General features: G+C 33.5%; 2 protein-coding genes and 1 long non-coding RNA gene across 5 annotated transcripts; 1 reads left to right on the top strand and 2 right to left on the bottom strand.

Annotated features, from left to right (window-relative positions):
* Positions 1,403-1,737, top strand: LOC104739766. Its single transcript, XR_760062.2, has 3 exons — positions 1,403-1,458; positions 1,537-1,603; positions 1,691-1,737. It is a non-coding gene; the product is annotated as an uncharacterized LOC104739766 (long non-coding RNA).
* LOC104739765 (sugar transport protein 1-like) lies at positions 5,539-9,811 on the bottom strand. Of its 3 annotated transcripts, none has more exons than XM_019235980.1 (6): positions 9,521-9,797; positions 8,961-9,283; positions 8,183-8,308; positions 6,835-7,253; positions 6,450-6,534; positions 5,539-6,172 (listed from the first exon to the last, which is right to left on the bottom strand). In XM_019235980.1, the coding sequence occupies exons 1-6, from the start codon at positions 9,651-9,653 to the stop codon at positions 5,693-5,695; spliced, it is 1,566 nt and encodes a 521-aa protein (XP_019091525.1). In that variant the 5' UTR covers positions 9,654-9,797; the 3' UTR covers positions 5,539-5,692. The 3 variants fall into 3 exon arrangements, with proteins under 3 accessions (XP_019091525.1, XP_010458516.1, XP_019091526.1); XM_010460214.2 differs by lacking the exon at positions 8,183-8,308 and adding an exon at positions 8,032-8,170 and having other exon boundaries at positions 6,835-7,379; positions 9,100-9,283; positions 9,521-9,796; XM_019235981.1 differs by lacking the exons at positions 6,450-6,534; positions 8,183-8,308 and having other exon boundaries at positions 6,750-7,379; positions 9,521-9,811.
* On the bottom strand, positions 14,134-15,264 carry LOC104739764 (sugar transport protein 1-like). Its single transcript, XM_010460212.2, has 2 exons — positions 14,972-15,264; positions 14,134-14,734 (listed from the first exon to the last, which is right to left on the bottom strand). The coding sequence occupies exons 1-2, from the start codon at positions 15,102-15,104 to the stop codon at positions 14,394-14,396; spliced, it is 474 nt and encodes a 157-aa protein (XP_010458514.1). The 5' UTR covers positions 15,105-15,264; the 3' UTR covers positions 14,134-14,393.

The following is a 20,936-nucleotide window of genomic DNA, read 5'->3' as shown; positions in this document are numbered from 1 at the left end:
TTATGCTCTCCACTCCCTTGTATCCGACGATTTAGCCGTTATAGAAAAAACTTGACGCACGCAAGCTTATGCATCCGATGAAATAACACTCTTGAATTTTACTATATTTCCCTTTTGAGTACTTGAGAGTGATGGGATAAAAAAAAATGGGTCTTCAATTATTCGATTCACAAATAATATTCAAACTTTGCATGTATATTAGATTTCTTATAAAAACCTGTTTAGATTATAACCTTCAAGGTGGTGTTGGAGTAAAGAATTGGGAGCATGTGCGTTGGGTGGACAACTGAAAAAAGCATTAGCTTACATTTTTATTTGGCTAAGACCATCCTCATCGCTACAACACATGGTGTGTTCTTAAGGATTTTAAAATAATAAAAATGTTGAATAATGAGTACAATTGTTCTTAAGAAATAGAAAATTGGTCTCCTGCAAGAACTGTTGAATGGTGTGTTCTTAAGTGTAGACCATTATTTAAATATTTTAGCTTCCCTAAGACCACTACAACTGATGTAGCGTTAAGGATGCCCTAAGGACCGCTTTTATAACTTGACAGAAACGATAAGATTCAACACTCTTTTCTTTTATACGTCAAGATTTAAACTCACTGTTCTCTATAATTTTAAAATGTATAGTATGTTCCCATCAATGATGACTACATATCATATCTTAGTTCATGCTTTGGAATTAGAAAGTCTTACTAGGAAAAAAAAAAACAAACTTTCATCTGCTAAATCTAATGACTAACAATATCTGATAAAATTTCATTGCTAATCTTCTCTAAGCTACTAAATCAAGAGGGTTACCGAAATGACCACAACACTTGCATCCTCAAAACCAAATTCCAATTTGCATTAGGAGAAAATATTAGTCAAGGAGATTTATTATGGAATCTTCTAATCTACGGTTACTAAAGTGAAAGGAAAAAAAATTTGCTCTTTTTCCATCATTTACCAATTAATGATCCTAATTTGCATACACATAAACGAATGATTGATTATTCCCATTATCAAAAATGAAAAATATATTTGAATACACATAAAAAAAATGAATACATATCTTTGCCACTCTCTTGTTAAAGAGTTGTGGCAAATAAACAAAATTGCTCTTTTTCCATCATTTAGTGATTTATGATCCTAATTTGAAAACACGGAAATAGAATGATTATTTCCATTATCAACAAAATAATAATAACAATAATAATAAAATAATCATATTTCAAAATAAATTAAGAGTTGTGTGGATGGGTTGAAAGCCCAAAATAATATGAAAGCCCAACAAAAGAGAGGCAAAGAAAGATGTGTAAGTAAGGGAAGTGAAACTTGTGGTCCGTCGGAGTTCCGTTTCAATGCATTTGGTACTTATAATCAACATGATGTTTAAAAAACGCAGGAGAGTTTACATCAACAGAGGCACTAAAAGGTGTTCTAGTACTAGTGCAGATCCTCCTTGCACAGGGTAATGGTTTGGTTGGCCATGGAATAAACATTGTTGGCTATATATTGATACATTTAGCTCTGTTTCCTCTGTTTGTAGATTCGTTGAAGGAATGGCTCCGGTGTTTTCGAAAGCTGCTTGGTTTTGCACTTGGAATCTTATACAGGTAAATTTCAGCGGTTGTTTATCTTGAAATTAACTGACCCTTTAGTAATTTTTCATTTGCGGACATTTTGGCTTTTGGTTTTTGTAGAATGATTTGGTTCATGGATGGGGAATGGATATGAAACTCGGGTATTGCGCACAGGTAATCCTTGTTTTCTACATAAACCACAATTCTCATTCAGGATTTTTGTTACTAAAGATCTTTTTGCAATGAACAATCTACTACTTGTAGCTCTAACAGCTCAGTTCTAATTCTGAAATATGCATAATTTGGCCTTTTTTTATTTATCATATTGTCTTTAATTCATGATCCGGTTTGAATGCTGTAGGGAGACCGGACGAAAAACGTAGGGATTGTGGATAGCGAGTATATCTTTCATCAAGGCATTCAAACTTTAGGTGAAAGTGTTCATTCTGAGAAGAAGGTATAATCTTTAGAAAGTGATATAAAAAGCACTTGTTTTGATCCGGATGACCATACAATTTTCTAATATAACCGTTGTTTTATAATATTTGGCAGACCACAGCTCGTGATGTTGGCACCAAGGTAAGTCTTATCGACGCAAAAACATTCTTCATTTCCAATTCTTTTGGTCTATAACAAAAAGAGAGCTCACTCACCTTTATGATATTCTTTTTCCTCGATATTTAAAGAGACAAGGCTATACAACCTTTGATTCAAGAATTGAGGTGAGTTAACCACTATCAAATTCTCAATCAAATTCTTTCAATAAACAACAAAAGCTAAGCATCTTAGTGTTTGTGTCGTTTAGCGAAACGAGTAGATAAGGAGACAATCGACGTGGGAGCTTCAAACTTTTAAAGAAAGATGGAACAGAGCGGTTGACGATGATAAGAACTGGATCGATCCGTCGGCATCAAACTCGATGACGACGAAAAGGAAGAGTAACGGTATTAACAGAAGATTAAGGCGTGGTGGAAGTAGTCACCGAGCAAAGCATAAGAGAAGTCAAGAGACATCAACAACAACAACAACAACACACACAAATAGCAAAAGAAGGATTTTTTATATACAAATAGATAATGTTTTCTTCATCTCATTAGTTTTATAATATTATTAATTTATTATTAGACTATATAGCTTAATAATAAAAAGAAGGATTTTTTTTTATACAAATAGATAATGTTTTCTTCATCTCCTTAGTTAGTATATATAGCTTTCTTTGAGTTGGTTGATATTGAGATTTATAAAATCTCTCATGTCCATTTTATTCTTCATCACTCAATTAACTAGTTCTAAATCAAATAAAAAGTGACCCTTCTCTCCTAACATCTAATTGAACCAATAATACAAATGAAAAGGTCTTTGAAGGTAAAAGAATAAAAAAGATATATACTTTTGGCCAAAGCCAATTTCCAACTGAGATACTTGGACCAGAAACTAGGCTTACACAATATCCAAAAGATTAAAGCTTGAAAACTTCAGCACAGAGAGTAGTTCTTTAGATTTTGAGGGAGTTCCATACTAGAAAGTTGAAAGGAAGTACTAAGCAATCATAAACTGTCACTTGTTAAGGATGAGACAAGTAAGAAGGAGAGATTTGCAAAGTAGGAAGGGTGTTCAGACAAGTTTAAAATCTTGTCTCCTCACCCTAAGAACAACCTGTGAGAAGGTTATGTGTACTGCAGAACATTCTACAGTGATCTAAAAGTAGAAGAAGGTATGTATGAGTAAAAAAAACTGAAACCGACATGTTAAAAGTTCAAAGTAAAGATAATCAAACCTCAATTTCATAGTTCTGATTTCTCCCACAGACACAGATAGAAGCACCGGTAATGCTTCTCCAAAGCTACAAAAGTTTTTCATCTAGACAATATTTTTGGGCCTCGTCTACTAGCAGCCTTAGACAGAAAGATCCGCCTTCCTCGTCAGTCAAGAGCGGGAATGCAATTCATAGAACAAAAGGGGAAAGAGTGTGATATGCCATATCCGTAATATTTTGTTTGAGATCTTTTTTTTTTTGTTAGTTAGTAATTTGGTCAAATTTTCATTAACGTAAAACTACTAAGTAGTATTGAGATCTCTTATCCACCATTTCTGTTTACTAAAAGACTATTAACAGAGATGATTAAACAAAACAAAGAACTTACATTAAATCACAAAAACCACTAAGTAAGAAATTATTTACATCCATAAAATTTGTAAATAATTAGTACAAAAATAGATTGCGATAATATGTTGTAAAATCATTATTAACCATTTGTATTAAAAGAAAATAGATGTTGGGAAAAAGTATTAAGAGATTATATACCAAAATTGGATTTGATAATGCATAAATTAACACATTGGAGAGTTTATTATTTATACTTTAGAAAAAAACTTTTTTTCGAAAATGTATTTTGATGTTTACGGTGGCAATGGCTGAATCTACAATAAATCATCTTCATACAACCTTTTCTAATCTTTATAAACCTTTATAAAATATATAATTGAAAAACTAATACGTTTTGCTGGACTTGCATTAAACGTATTATAATTTTACGTGAAACGTTACTTTTAACATATTGGCATATACATCATATGCATATGCATTATATGTATTCTAATACGTTTTTTAATTTTGTAAAACTTATAGTAAGTTATTTTTTGATGTATATCCAATATGTTAATCATAGCACTTGATACTTTGACAACAAGTAAATAGAATTAGCTCATTAATGATACTTGATACTTTGATACTTTGATAGCGTTATTTAAGAACACTGCTATATAAACGTGCAATAAAAATTTCGAGAGTATGTTACTATCATTAGCCAGGATCAAACCAAAATTGTGATTTTTTTCAACTTTAATGAGTGAAGTAAGCGAATCGGTTACGTTTAAACCGGACTGAAATACCAACCAAATTAAATTAACCCAAAAAGACATTGGGCGGTTCCGAATTACTTTCTTGGTTTCTAAGTTTCTTTTATAGTGCCAAGACTCCTTTTTCTTCTAATCTTTTAAGAGTAGTTCAAAAAAAAATTATGAGGTTTTTGGATGCTTTAACGTTGACAATTGCATAACTTTTGGTAAAACCGCATTAGTGCTCTAACATACGCCTTTGGCGGTCATATATACTGTGTCTATACGATACATGACCGTTTTAGGTATACGTTTCATAAATACGGTTTGGATTAATACTGCTTTAAACACACACCAAGAATTATAGTTGTTGTTATGATATAACATATAAGTAATCAATTCGTGAAAGTTTATGGAAAACGAAGAATCTAGGTCGAAATTTTTTTATTTTATTGATTGAGATGTTATTAACAAATACAATTAAAAACCAAGATATATAATTCCAAATTCCCAATCAGGAACCTCCTCAATCATCTTCTTCTCCGTCTCCAAAAGGCTCAAGAAGTAGTAGTGAGTTTAAGTTTGTTTGAGATTGGTGGAGAGAAATGTGAAGTGTTTAGTGGGTATTTATAGTGTTTTCACTAGGAGAAAAATGTGAAGGTTTAATTGATAATTTCTCTTTAATAGTGGATTAGTTGACTAATATCTTTTTATAGATATAGTTTGATTATTAAGGACAACTTGTCATCAACTCATTATTGTTAGCTGGTAATCTCTAAGAGTTTATATATCGTTCTAATTTAAATTAACAACTTTGTTGGTGGCATGGGCCTTCACGATTATTAAAAGTATAATCAAATATATTGTTTTTATTTCAGAAATTAATTGTGCAAAATCTCATAAATTGGTTATCACCCTTATAATTTGATTTCGATGGAGTTATATTTGTGAGATATAACATTATATCACATACTATTATCTCAACGTATCCTCCCTCTTAAGTTTTCTGCAAAATTGAAAATATAGGTCTTGCACTCTTGCAAGCTTCCTCACAGTTTTTGGGGCTTAACTTCGACCTCTATCATATAATATAATGGTAAGTGGTAACAGTAAAAAACAGCATGACGATATCAAAGAAAAATCATATGCATAATTTCACCATGTGATATTGAATTATATAAACACCAATATATCTAGTTTAATACACTTTTTCCTTTACGAAATTAGAAATTACAAATCATTTTTTCTGTCTTAAAACTCTCATTTAAAAAAAACAATGATAAATCAAACATGCTTAGTTCCTTGGTTAGTACTCTTGCCCATCTCAAGCGCATTCCCGTACTCACCATCCTCCACAAACCTTGACCAATACCAATGTGATCTCCACACTTGACCCATCTCCTCTATCGGAATCCCTTTCGTTTCCGGCAAGAATATGTATACAAATATCGACATCACCACCACGAAGAAGGCAAAAAAGAGGAATAACCCAAATTTCAAACGGCAAAGCATCATCAAGAAGATTTGCGCGATGATGAACGTGAAGATCATGTTCACCGACACCGTGATACTCTGCGCCGCCGACCCTATCTCCAACGGGAAGATTTCACTCGGCACTAACCACCCTAGCGGGCCCCACGACCAAGCAAAACCCGCCACGTAGATGCAAATAAACGTTACAACCAGTATAGCATACCACTTTGGCAGCTCACCAGGGGTCCCGTCTACCCCGAACTTGGCCCCTATGCACGCTGCAACCACAGCCTACAATCACACCAGAAAAGAAAAAAACGAACCACATTTTTATCAGCACAATGATATACAAACATAAGTAGTACCCAATAAGGATTAATTTCTTATTCATCAACATATATCTACCTCTAAAACGCATCTTCATCAATATATATACACATTAATCATCCTAATGAACAATGACCAAATTACTAAATTGATCTCTAGACACATCTCTAAGTTCATATATTAGTTTAAATGTTTATATATGGATCCAAGAAATATATAAAGTAGTAATATTGTTCCTTACCTGACATATTAGCATTTGTGTACCGCCTTCAAGAAAGAGAAACCGACGTCCCCACTTGTCAACACCGTAGATAGAAACAAGAGTGNGTAGTACCCAATTATAAGGATTAGTTTCTTATTCATCAACATATATAGACCTCTAAAACGCATCTTCATCAATATATATACACATTAATCATCCTAATTAAGAATGACCAAATTACTAAATTGATATCTAGACACATCTATATTTGGTATAAGTTCATATTGTTCCTTATATATGGATCCAAGAAATAGATAAAGTAGTAATATTGTTCCTTACCTGACATATTAGCATTTGTGTACCGCCTTCAAGAAAGAGAAACCGACGTCCCCACTTGTCAACACCGTAGATAGAAACAAGAGTGGCGGCGACGTTGACCGAGCCAGTGACCACGGCGGACATGAGAGAAGCATCGGTCGTGAAACCAATGGTGTTGAACAGAACCGGAGCGTAAAACATAATCACATTGATTCCGGTTAGTTGCTGAAAGAACGGAATCATAATGGCCATAGTGAGATGTGGTCGGTATTTACGGCGGAGGAGGTTTCTCCACGGGTCCTCAATCGACTGCGACTCTTTACTAGCGGCGACTAGATCGTCGAACTCCTGGCTGACGTCATCAACGCCGCGGATTCGCCTGAGCTTGGTTTTGGCCTCCTCGTGTAGGCCTCGCTCGATCATTGAGTTGGGAGTGTCGGGGAGAACGAGGGAGCCGAGGGTTATGATCAGGGCGGGAACCACCGCGCCTCCGAGACTGAGCCGCCATCCCCAACCGCCTTTGATTTTGGCGAAGAAGTAGTTGAGGACTTCGGCGACGAGGATCCCGACGGTGATGGACAGCTGGAAGCCGATGTTTAAAGATCCTCTGTATTTGTATGGAGCCATCTCAGAGAGGTATAGTGGCACGGACTGTAAACAGAGAGATTAAACAGGGTTAATTATTACGTCATTCTTGTTCTACTAGTTCAAGAACATACTGTCCGAATATGACCTTTTTTCCTAAACTAACGATCCCGTATCAATCAGAGGTTTTTTGTTTTTGTTTTTAACTTTTTAAGAGCTATTGTAATATATCCAATATGACGTCAAAACAAATATATACGTTTATTTAATCACTGAAAAAGTCGAGAAAGAGACCATAGAAAAGTTTTAAAAAAAAAACAGACCATGTGGAATTGTGGATCCTAGCCGAAAAATATCAAAAACAAATTAAAATAAGTGTTGTACCATACAGTATAAATGTGGAAAATAATGATCGTCGTTGTAAAAAAAGCAAGAAAATTAATAATGTCAACTTGACCTAACTATTTCATGATTGTGTTCAATGGATGTGGTTGGCTTGGTCCATAACTTTTTTTTTCACAAACCAAAGCACATTTATATCGGTCATATTATATAAACATAAAGTTTTTATCCGTTAAATTCTTTATAACGACACGTAACAGAGTTATTTTCAAAAAGTTGTTGGGTTTTTATCTTAGTTTAGATAATTAAATACTTATATGGTTAGTATATATAGTTGTAATAAACTAAATCCTCGTAATTATTTATAGTTACGGACCTGATTAGCGAAACCGATACCAAAACCGAGCAAGATACGACCGACAATGAGCATCCAAACGTGTTTAGCGAAGCCATTGACCAACGCTCCGGCGCAGAAGAGTATGCCCCCGAATAGCATCGAGAGCCGCCGTCCGAACCTTCTTNTTGATTTTGGCGAAGAAGTAGTTGAGGACTTCGGCGACGAGGATCCCGACGGTGATGGACAGCTGGAAGCCGATGTTTAAAGATCCTCTGTATTTGTATGGAGCCATCTCAGAGAGGTATAGTGGCACGGACTGTAAACAGAGAGATTAAACAGGGTTAATTATTACGTCATTCTTGTTCTACTAGTTCAAGAACATACTGTCCGAATATGACCTTTTTTCCTAAACTAACGATCCCGTATCAATCAGAGGTTTTTTGTTTTTGTTTTTAACTTTTTAAGAGCTATTGTAATATATCCAATATGACGTCAAAACAAATATATACGTTTATTTAATCACTGAAAAAGTCGAGAAAGAGACCATAGAAAAGTTTTAAAAAAAAAACAGACCATGTGGAATTGTGGATCCTAGCCGAAAAATATCAAAAACAAATTAAAATAAGTGTTGTACCATACAGTATAAATGTGGAAAATAATGATCGTCGTTGTAAAAAAAGCAAGAAAATTAATAATGTCAACTTGACCTAACTATTTCATGATTGTGTTCAATGGATGTGGTTGGCTTGGTCCATAACTTTTTTTTTCACAAACCAAAGCACATTTATATCGGTCATATTATATAAACATAAAGTTTTTATCCGTTAAATTCTTTATAACGACACGTAACAGAGTTATTTTCAAAAAGTTGTTGGGTTTTTATCTTAGTTTAGATAATTAAATACTTATATGGTTAGTATATATAGTTGTAATAAACTAAATCCTCGTAATTATTTATAGTTACGGACCTGATTAGCGAAACCGATACCAAAACCGAGCAAGATACGACCGACAATGAGCATCCAAACGTGTTTAGCGAAGCCATTGACCAACGCTCCGGCGCAGAAGAGTATGCCCCCGAATAGCATCGAGAGCCGCCGTCCGAACCTTCTTGTCACGGTGGAAGCCACCAGCGACGAGATCAACGCCGCTAGGTACAGCGACGAAGTGAATAGCGTAAGCGTCGGGCTATCGTATTGACAATACTGATTTGATGTCGCCTCCTCTTGCTGTTTCCGGTACACCGACGGAAAAAATCTCCTGAGAAACGACGGCATCGACGTCACACCACCTGTATTATTTCAAAATTAATTTACAAAATTCCCAAAAAAAAATAAAGACGTTGAAGAGGCTTGAGGGTGTTAAAGACTATAGAAAACATATATGGCGATTTTGTAAATATTTAAAACCAAGAATTCACTAGTAGGTGTTGATGAAAATTGTAACTGCTACTTTGGGGTGTTGATGACTGCATAGATACTTGTAGGGTGGAAATGTTAAAAGACAAAAGAAATAGTGAGATAATTACCGGAGATTCCGATATCATATCCAAAGATGAGACCACCCATGGCAGCTACAACACAAGTGAAGAGAACAAAGGGAGTGAGTTTGCCGGGGTAAGCCCTTGAGCCATCTCCGACCACGAATCCACCGGCGGGCATTTTCTTTTCTTAAGAAATTATAAAACAAAACCCTTATGCAAAATCTTTAGTATTTTGTTTTGTTGGGATGGATGTTTTTGCAAAACAATAGGGAGAGTGGAAATTGAAAGGAATAGATGGAGAGATCAGAGATTAGTTATTAGAGCTAAGTTATATAGACAGTTGGGAAGAGAAGTGGAAAAATAATATGTTGAGCTGTCTTTTCGTAATTTCTTAGCTGTGTGAATCCATAATAATTTAATTTCTCCATAATAATGCTTTCTAATTAATTTATCCACATCATAAGATAATTAAACAATGTGACGTTGTTTCATGATTTTGAGCAACTTGGTAACCGTTACGTGAACATGTGTTATTAACTGCATCATTTACATTTTGACTTTATGAGCCTGTAGATTTTTTAACAATGCCATAACTTATACTACTACGGTATGTCATATTTTAGATAATAATTTCTTTTGATATACCAAATTCGGTTTATTCTAGTTTTATAAATGATAAAAATAGCAACAAATGGTAAATATGTGAAAATAGAAAGTACACTATTCTTTATACTAATTTTATTTTCTTTAATAAAAAAAAAATCTGAAAAAAATGAAATCCAACAAAAGAAACTTAACAAAATTGAAGTCAGAGAAAGTAAAAAAAGTGGCCACCACCCACCAGAGGTGTTAGGAAAGTGCGAATAAAAGTGTCGCCGATGTACGCATTGTGTAAATCAAATACTATTCGTTGACTTTTAAGACCCCACTAGATGGTTCAACGGCTCTATCCAATTCCCATATTTACACATAGCGATTAATGTTCAAGATTTTGTTTTCAGGATAATGTAACTCATTAGTTAATGTTTCTAACATCCTCAAAATTGCTATATTTAGAAATTTGAATAGAAAACCCATTAACAAAAAATACTTTATTTGAAGACGTGTTTACAATAATGATATTTAGAATGCGAATAAACACATATATAAACATCGAACCATTACTATCAGTTATTCCATACGTTAAATATCGTGAAAATATTCACTATCAATTTCCCTTTTATAAGCAAATACTTCAAAACCAAATAACCCATAACGTTTATAAATTGTGTATCACAAGATATCATAAAAAACAAATTACCAAAAGAAGAGTTAGAGGTCGGTGGATTGGTGGCAAAATTAATTGAACACGTCATGAACTAATCAGCAAGGATCGCATTTCATTCCGACGGTCCAACTAATTTTCTACTATTTGGATAACATTAAATTCGTTCTCGATAATGTTCTTGGGAAATTAATTTGTTTCATGGGATGTAGCATGGTTTTTCTTGTAATACGTGACTTCAAATTTTTCTTTACAGATAATAAAGTATTTTTCTTTGTCAATGTCGACCACTCAAAGATTTTGTTTATCTAGAAACAACATAACGATTCACTATTAGTAACGTGGAATGCTTATCCATATGTTTTCGTTTTAAAGGTATTGTTGTTAATGTTCACATCTATGAGTCAGTGGTATTAGGATAGGTTCAAGATTTGAAGGATAGATTGATCATTCATGTGTATGAGATACTCTTCTTCAATGTTACTTTATACGTAGCCATCTAGTGTCATATATAGACTTGCTGTTAATTTAGTTTTTCATATCATATTTAGTCACAGTGGCGGATCCTGAACTAAAATTAATATGGGCATATATAGCTTTTTTGATATAATAGTTATATATTTTTTTTTGCATCTCATATTTTTAAAATTTAAGTTTCTGAAAAACTTAAAAAATTCAACTTTTTTTATGAGGAATATCATTGTCATTAATTTTTACATTTTTGAAATCTAAATTGAATCAAAAATTGATCTACTGAATTTACTAGATGTAATTATTAATATTTTAGAAAGTACAAAAGCAAATAACGAAATTAACTTGTGCATTTTGGAATATAAGTAAAAAAGAAAGAAAAAATGTAATTAACAACCAATTAAAAATGTAAGAAACAAGAGAAAAAATTGTGCATACAAAATGAAAATACAAAACGTGGCATAATAAATGAAAAACAAATGATATTGGAAATATGAAACACATCATCCCCAACATCTACTCGGACACTAATAGTCATTTGATCTAAAAAGGTATAACAAACAATAGGTAATCTTTTTTTTATATAATTAGCATGGGGCGCTTGCCCCACCTAGTCCCTCTTTGGATCCGCCCGTGTTTAGTCATCCATTTCAGTCAATTATTGCTTATGGCTTTTTTTTATAACTTGGATTGTTTGCCCATAGGGTTTTTACTTTATCATGAACTGCTTGTCCATATTTACCATTGATTTTTTTTATTTTTTTATTTTTGATCAACCAATACTCTTATATTAAAATCAGATATTCATACAAGAGAAAGATAGAGTCTTTTTTGCAAGCTCATCCGCATGTCGGTTCAGGTTCCTGGGAATAAACATAAATTTGCAAGAAACGAAACTAGTAGAGAGGATGTGATATCGTGTTGAATCCCATGAAAATCCTTTGATTGGGTCTTCGAATTGATCGCCTTGACCAACAATTGAGAGTCGGAGGCGAAGGTGATGTGCATTAAACCCGATTCGATTGCAACTTCCATGGCGGTGAGAGTTGCAAGCGCTTCGGCCATCAGCGGAGATCGAACATTCAGAGCGAGGTCTGATCCCTGTCCGATAATATGGTGGCGATGGTTTTGAAAGGTCCAGCCAAGACCTGCTTTTGAATCTGAGATCCAAGACGCATCGGTGCAGCAAGTGATAGTACCGGGTAGTTGAGATTCTGTTGGAAGTCGAGGCGGTGGGTTGGTAAGGGGACTCGGCGGAACCTTGCGGATCTGGGCTTGTTGCCATTCTTTTGCATGGAGGATCGCAAGTAGGAGGGCCTCCTTCGCCGGTATCTTGATTTTACTGAAAATCAGGTTGTTGCGGGAAGTCCATATGATCCAAATGATCCATGGGAAAAGGGGTCCCTCTCCAAGACCTGTAGGGGGAAGACAAGTTAACTCATTTACCATCCGAAGACTCAGCTGAGGAGAGGAGACTCGAGAAGAATCAAAAATTTCCTTGAAGGGAGCTTTGCTCGAGATCTTAGCTGCAAAAGCATAACGGAAAAGAAAAGAAAAGATCTTAGCTTTCCATTGATTTTTTTTATTTAAGAGTCAAATACTCAAATGAAAAGAAAATTCCATAGGTAAGAAGAGTACAACTTTCAAGTAAAGAAAAACTAAAGAAAAGGTAATGGGGAAAAAGAAATTATTTAAAACAAAGGGGTTAAAGGTAAATTGCAAAAAAAGATGGACTCGTTCTTTTCCCAAGATTCGCGGCACTTGTGTGAGTTCTCTGAAGTGAGATTTGGTTATTATTAACCCAAACGCACGGAGAAATTCCCAAAATAACATAATTGTCAAAGTTCCTGGAAAAAAAATTGTGTAAATGAAATACTATAATAGTTGCTAGAGATATATATTAGTATTTATCAAAGGGCAAATGGACGAATATGACTTTTTTGGGGAGCATTTTTAAATATTAAACGTCGCAGTGAAGCATGAAGCGTGATAAAGACAATACCTTTTATAAAAAGAAAATACATTATATTTTGGTACGAATATAATAAAGGATGAAAACTAAATTTGTAAAACAAAAAATGGTCCCGTGAGGTTTTCTCAAAGTAAAACAAAAAATATAGTACTATTTTTGACATCAATATATCTGATTTGATGTTTTTTTTAAAACGTACTATTTAACAAATACTAAATACAGTACCAAAATATATCAAATAAAAACAAACAAAATAATCAACGCAAAAATGAATGAAATTATGTTTGTGGGCATATTTTCATTCAAACTTTCCTCGTCTGACTGACGTGAAGAATCATTTATAGGAATATCGGAATTATTGGCGGTTTAACGATATTTTTTATAATGAACATCAGCCAAAATACAAATATCTCATCACCTATTTGTGTCAAAAACAAAATACATTAGTGTCTTTATTTAAATTAAAATAATAAAACTAGACTTTGCGGAAAAGACATAAAACATGAATAAATAATAAATAAAAGAAAATCATTCACCTGGTACCAGATGGGGTCATATCTCATATGTACCACGAGATACACATAATTTAATTTCTGACAGATATGTTAAAATGTTTGGTTAGAGGTGTTTTAATATGGGATCCCGTTTTAATATGATCATTTAAAAATTACTCAAAAAGAAACTTAGACGAAGAAAATACGAAATCAGTGATATAAAAAAAAAATACGAAATCAATGTTATAAGAAAATTAGACGGGAAGAAACATTTGACGAAAAGATGAAATTATTCAGAAAGAAATGATTCTAATAAATTTAAAGGTGTCAAGGTCAACTAAAGGTGTGGTCACTGTGGCGCCCATTGTGTTTTGGTTTGGTTGAATCCGAATGAGAGGGGTTTACTTCAAAGACCTGTGTGGGTTCCATCGTTNGTTGTAAAAAAAGCAAGAAAATTAATAATGTCAACTTGACCTAACTATTTCATGATTGTGTTCAATGGATGTGGTTGGCTTGGTCCATAACTTTTTTTTTCACAAACCAAAGCACATTTATATCGGTCATATTATATAAACATAAAGTTTTTATCCGTTAAATTCTTTATAACGACACGTAACAGAGTTATTTTCAAAAAGTTGTTGGGTTTTTATCTTAGTTTAGATAATTAAATACTTATATGGTTAGTATATATAGTTGTAATAAACTAAATCCTCGTAATTATTTATAGTTACGGACCTGATTAGCGAAACCGATACCAAAACCGAGCAAGATACGACCGACAATGAGCATCCAAACGTGTTTAGCGAAGCCATTGACCAACGCTCCGGCGCAGAAGAGTATGCCCCCGAATAGCATCGAGAGCCGCCGTCCGAACCTTCTTGTCACGGTGGAAGCCACCAGCGACGAGATCAACGCCGCTAGGTACAGCGACGAAGTGAATAGCGTAAGCGTCGGGCTATCGTATTGACAATACTGATTTGATGTCGCCTCCTCTTGCTGTTTCCGGTACACCGACGGAAAAAATCTCCTGAGAAACGACGGCATCGACGTCACACCACCTGTATTATTTCAAAATTAATTTACAAAATTCCCAAAAAAAAATAAAGACGTTGAAGAGGCTTGAGGGTGTTAAAGACTATAGAAAACATATATGGCGATTTTGTAAATATTTAAAACCAAGAATTCACTAGTAGGTGTTGATGAAAATTGTAACTGCTACTTTGGGGTGTTGATGACTGCATAGATACTTGTAGGGTGGAAATGTTAAAAGACAAAAGAAATAGTGAGATAATTACCGGAGATTCCGATATCATATCCAAAGATGAGACCACCCATGGCAGCTACAACACAAGTGAAGAGAACAAAGGGAGTGAGTTTGCCGGGGTAAGCCCTTGAGCCATCTCCGACCACGAATCCACCGGCGGGCATTTTCTTTTCTTAAGAAATTATAAAACAAAACCCTTATGCAAAATCTTTAGTATTTTGTTTTGTTGGGATGGATGTTTTTGCAAAACAATAGGGAGAGTGGAAATTGAAAGGAATAGATGGAGAGATCAGAGATTAGTTATTAGAGCTAAGTTATATAGACAGTTGGGAAGAGAAGTGGAAAAATAATATGTTGAGCTGTCTTTTCGTAATTTCTTAGCTGTGTGAATCCATAATAATTTAATTTCTCCATAATAATGCTTTCTAATTAATTTATCCACATCATAAGATAATTAAACAATGTGACGTTGTTTCATGATTTTGAGCAACTTGGTAACCGTTACGTGAACATGTGTTATTAACTGCATCATTTACATTTTGACTTTATGAGCCTGTAGATTTTTTAACAATGCCATAACTTATACTACTACGGTATGTCATATTTTAGATAATAATTTCTTTTGATATACCAAATTCGGTTTATTCTAGTTTTATAAATGATAAAAATAGCAACAAATGGTAAATATGTGAAAATAGAAAGTACACTATTCTTTATACTAATTTTATTTTCTTTAATAAAAAAAAAATCTGAAAAAAATGAAATCCAACAAAAGAAACTTAACAAAATTGAAGTCAGAGAAAGTAAAAAAAGTGGCCACCACCCACCAGAGGTGTTAGGAAAGTGCGAATAAAAGTGTCGCCGATGTACGCATTGTGTAAATCAAATACTATTCGTTGACTTTTAAGACCCCACTAGATGGTTCAACGGCTCTATCCAATTCCCATATTTACACATAGCGATTAATGTTCAAGATTTTGTTTTCAGGATAATGTAACTCATTAGTTAATGTTTCTAACATCCTCAAAATTGCTATATTTAGAAATTTGAATAGAAAACCCATTAACAAAAAATACTTTATTTGAAGACGTGTTTACAATAATGATATTTAGAATGCGAATAAACACATATATAAACATCGAACCATTACTATCAGTTATTCCATACGTTAAATATCGTGAAAATATTCACTATCAATTTCCCTTTTATAAGCAAATACTTCAAAACCAAATAACCCATAACGTTTATAAATTGTGTATCACAAGATATCATAAAAAACAAATTACCAAAAGAAGAGTTAGAGGTCGGTGGATTGGTGGCAAAATTAATTGAACACGTCATGAACTAATCAGCAAGGATCGCATTTCATTCCGACGGTCCAACTAATTTTCTACTATTTGGATAACATTAAATTCGTTCTCGATAATGTTCTTGGGAAATTAATTTGTTTCATGGGATGTAGCATGGTTTTTCTTGTAATACGTGACTTCAAATTTTTCTTTACAGATAATAAAGTATTTTTCTTTGTCAATGTCGACCACTCAAAGATTTTGTTTATCTAGAAACAACATAACGATTCACTATTAGTAACGTGGAATGCTTATCCATATGTTTTCGTTTTAAAGGTATTGTTGTTAATGTTCACATCTATGAGTCAGTGGTATTAGGATAGGTTCAAGATTTGAAGGATAGATTGATCATTCATGTGTATGAGATACTCTTCTTCAATGTTACTTTATACGTAGCCATCTAGTGTCATATATAGACTTGCTGTTAATTTAGTTTTTCATATCATATTTAGTCACAGTGGCGGATCCTGAACTAAAATTAATATGGGCATATATAGCTTTTTTGATATAATAGTTATATATTTTTTTTTGCATCTCATATTTTTAAAATTTAAGTTTCTGAAAAACTTAAAAAATTCAACTTTTTTTATGAGGAATATCATTGTCATTAATTTTTACATTTTTGAAATCTAAATTGAATCAAAAATTGATCTACTGAATTTACTAGATGTAATTATTAATATTTTAGAAAGTACAAAAGCAAATAACGAAATTAACTTGTGCATTTTGGAATATAAGTAAAAAAGAAAGAAAAAATGTAATTAACAACCAATTAAAAATGTAAGAAACAAGAGAAAAAATTGTGCATACAAAATGAAAATACAAAACGTGGCATAATAAATGAAAAACAAATGATATTGGAAATATGAAACACATCATCCCCAACATCTACTCGGACACTAATAGTCATTTGATCTAAAAAGGTATAACAAACAATAGGTAATCTTTTTTTTATATAATTAGCATGGGGCGCTTGCCCCACCTAGTCCCTCTTTGGATCCGCCCGTGTTTAGTCATCCATTTCAGTCAATTATTGCTTATGGCTTTTTTTTATAACTTGGATTGTTTGCCCATAGGGTTTTTACTTTATCATGAACTGCTTGTCCATATTTACCATTGATTTTTTTTATTTTTTTATTTTTGATCAACCAATACTCTTATATTAAAATCAGATATTCATACAAGAGAAAGATAGAGTCTTTTTTGCAAGCTCATCCGCATGTCGGTTCAGGTTCCTGGGAATAAACATAAATTTGCAAGAAACGAAACTAGTAGAGAGGATGTGATATCGTGTTGAATCCCATGAAAATCCTTTGATTGGGTCTTCGAATTGATCGCCTTGACCAACAATTGAGAGTCGGAGGCGAAGGTGATGTGCATTAAACCCGATTCGATTGCAACTTCCATGGCGGTGAGAGTTGCAAGCGCTTCGGCCATCAGCGGAGATCGAACATTCAGAGCGAGGTCTGATCCCTGTCCGATAATATGGTGGCGATGGTTTTGAAAGGTCCAGCCAAGACCTGCTTTTGAATCTGAGATCCAAGACGCATCGGTGCAGCAAGTGATAGTACCGGGTAGTTGAGATTCTGTTGGAAGTCGAGGCGGTGGGTTGGTAAGGGGACTCGGCGGAACCTTGCGGATCTGGGCTTGTTGCCATTCTTTTGCATGGAGGATCGCAAGTAGGAGGGCCTCCTTCGCCGGTATCTTGATTTTACTGAAAATCAGGTTGTTGCGGGAAGTCCATATGATCCAAATGATCCATGGGAAAAGGGGTCCCTCTCCAAGACCTGTAGGGGGAAGACAAGTTAACTCATTTACCATCCGAAGACTCAGCTGAGGAGAGGAGACTCGAGAAGAATCAAAAATTTCCTTGAAGGGAGCTTTGCTCGAGATCTTAGCTGCAAAAGCATAACGGAAAAGAAAAGAAAAGATCTTAGCTTTCCATTGATTTTTTTTATTTAAGAGTCAAATACTCAAATGAAAAGAAAATTCCATAGGTAAGAAGAGTACAACTTTCAAGTAAAGAAAAACTAAAGAAAAGGTAATGGGGAAAAAGAAATTATTTAAAACAAAGGGGTTAAAGGTAAATTGCAAAAAAAGATGGACTCGTTCTTTTCCCAAGATTCGCGGCACTTGTGTGAGTTCTCTGAAGTGAGATTTGGTTATTATTAACCCAAACGCACGGAGAAATTCCCAAAATAACATAATTGTCAAAGTTCCTGGAAAAAAAATTGTGTAAATGAAATACTATAATAGTTGCTAGAGATATATATTAGTATTTATCAAAGGGCAAATGGACGAATATGACTTTTTTGGGGAGCATTTTTAAATATTAAACGTCGCAGTGAAGCATGAAGCGTGATAAAGACAATACCTTTTATAAAAAGAAAATACATTATATTTTGGTACGAATATAATAAAGGATGAAAACTAAATTTGTAAAACAAAAAATGGTCCCGTGAGGTTTTCTCAAAGTAAAACAAAAAATATAGTACTATTTTTGACATCAATATATCTGATTTGATGTTTTTTTTAAAACGTACTATTTAACAAATACTAAATACAGTACCAAAATATATCAAATAAAAACAAACAAAATAATCAACGCAAAAATGAATGAAATTATGTTTGTGGGCATATTTTCATTCAAACTTTCCTCGTCTGACTGACGTGAAGAATCATTTATAGGAATATCGGAATTATTGGCGGTTTAACGATATTTTTTATAATGAACATCAGCCAAAATACAAATATCTCATCACCTATTTGTGTCAAAAACAAAATACATTAGTGTCTTTATTTAAATTAAAATAATAAAACTAGACTTTGCGGAAAAGACATAAAACATGAATAAATAATAAATAAAAGAAAATCATTCACCTGGTACCAGATGGGGTCATATCTCATATGTACCACGAGATACACATAATTTAATTTCTGACAGATATGTTAAAATGTTTGGTTAGAGGTGTTTTAATATGGGATCCCGTTTTAATATGATCATTTAAAAATTACTCAAAAAGAAACTTAGACGAAGAAAATACGAAATCAGTGATATAAAAAAAAAATACGAAATCAATGTTATAAGAAAATTAGACGGGAAGAAACATTTGACGAAAAGATGAAATTATTCAGAAAGAAATGATTCTAATAAATTTAAAGGTGTCAAGGTCAACTAAAGGTGTGGTCACTGTGGCGCCCATTGTGTTTTGGTTTGGTTGAATCCGAATGAGAGGGGTTTACTTCAAAGACCTGTGTGGGTTCCATCGTTTGCTTGACTTCACGCGCTCAACCTGGTTTGACATTTCCTCTATTTAACGTTCGTTTCAATCGAATTTGGTTAGTTCGATTTTAAAGTACGATGGTTTGGTTTGCTTTGGTTAGTTCGGTTTGAAAGTGTACTATCATGTTTATGAAATGGTTTTTGTTTCATAATTGACAAGAATGTAAACCAATAGGTCCTGAGAATGTATAGACCAAATTATTAGTTAACCGAACGTTTTGGTCTAATTCAATTACCATCGCAGTATCAGTATCGCTTATGGTTTTTAACTCTGGTTTAATTGGGCGTATTTTTTTGGTCCACCATAAATTATGATAGCAATGAGATGAGAACCCAATAATTTATAGCTGCGACTATTGACTCCTTACAAATCCAAAGATAAACAAACATTTTGGTATGAATGGAAAAAATGTATATATATAATGTCTTGATAAAATTCCTACCTAATTAATGATCATGTCTCTAGTTTGGAATAGTGTGACATATAGGGTCCGAATGGTAACGACGAATTTGGTAGTGCGAAACTAATGATTTGAAAGTGTGGTACGGTTCAATTGCGGTACATGCGGGGTAAAAGTATTTGCGGTACAAGTGCGGTTTATGCAAAATAAGCGGTACACAATGATGTTTGATTGGTGAAAAAACTATCAGCGGTATTGTTAATATGAAATTTTTCAGTTGTTAATCAGAAATATTTTAAACATATGTTTTTCTTCAAAATAAATATTTCTGCTTTAAACATAAGTAAATTGGATTACAAATTAATCTTTTTTTCTTATCTGTTTTTTTTTATGTTTTTAATATAAAAAACTGGATTGCAAATTTTTATATAACAATGATCTAAGAGAGAAAAGAAGAGGGAGAATATATAGCCTAGATAGAATCATAGACATATATATGTGGGAGATAAAACAACAACTATACACTATTTTTAATTATAATCAAAATAATAAAATATATATAAAAATAATCCACTGCGTTTTTCTTCCGACCGCTAGGTAATAAACATATTTGAGTTGTTAGAGCAGTCCAAGGCATTTTGCCTTCTCAAAAAACGCACCCACCTCTTTTTGTTTTTTTTTTTGTAAAACCACAAATTAATAACAATTGTTGTAATTGGTGAAGGATGTGCGTTATTCATAAATCTTTTCTCAATTCCGCAAATAAAATGTCTCCATTCATAGCCACAATATAAAATATTCAAGAACGCAAAGCCATAGACTTGTTCAAAGATTACTTTGGAGTGACTATGCAATGAGAATCTTTATAAAAATATAAATTATAATCACTAAAAGTTAAGCAAACTCGTCATGTTCATGTTGCGACATTTTGTCTCTGTTATGAATTTTATATATAGTGGCATT

This window comes from Camelina sativa, chromosome 14, assembly GCF_000633955.1.
Source record: "Camelina sativa cultivar DH55 chromosome 14, Cs, whole genome shotgun sequence".
In the NCBI taxonomy this organism is placed as follows: domain Eukaryota; kingdom Viridiplantae; phylum Streptophyta; class Magnoliopsida; order Brassicales; family Brassicaceae; genus Camelina; species Camelina sativa.
The sequence above is the reverse complement of the archived record's forward strand: the minus strand, read 5'-3'. Positions and strand labels throughout refer to the sequence as shown.

Excerpts from the sequence above, each read along its gene's own strand:
- LOC104739765 (XM_019235981.1), bottom strand. The coding sequence starts at position 9,653 with ATGCCCGCCGGTGGATTCGTGGTCGGAGATGGCTCAAGGGCTTACCCC. Across the intron at positions 9,284-9,520 it reads ATATGATATCGGAATCTCCG|GTGGTGTGACGTCGATGCCG; the intron begins GTAATTATCTCA and ends GAAATAATACAG. Across the intron at positions 7,380-8,960 it reads GTATCGGTTTCGCTAATCAG|TCCGTGCCACTATACCTCTC; the intron begins GTCCGTAACTAT and ends CTCTGTTTACAG.
- LOC104739764 (XM_010460212.2), bottom strand. The coding sequence starts at position 15,104 with ATGCCCGCCGGTGGATTCGTGGTCGGAGATGGCTCAAGGGCTTACCCC. Across the intron at positions 14,735-14,971 it reads ATATGATATCGGAATCTCCG|GTGGTGTGACGTCGATGCCG; the intron begins GTAATTATCTCA and ends GAAATAATACAG.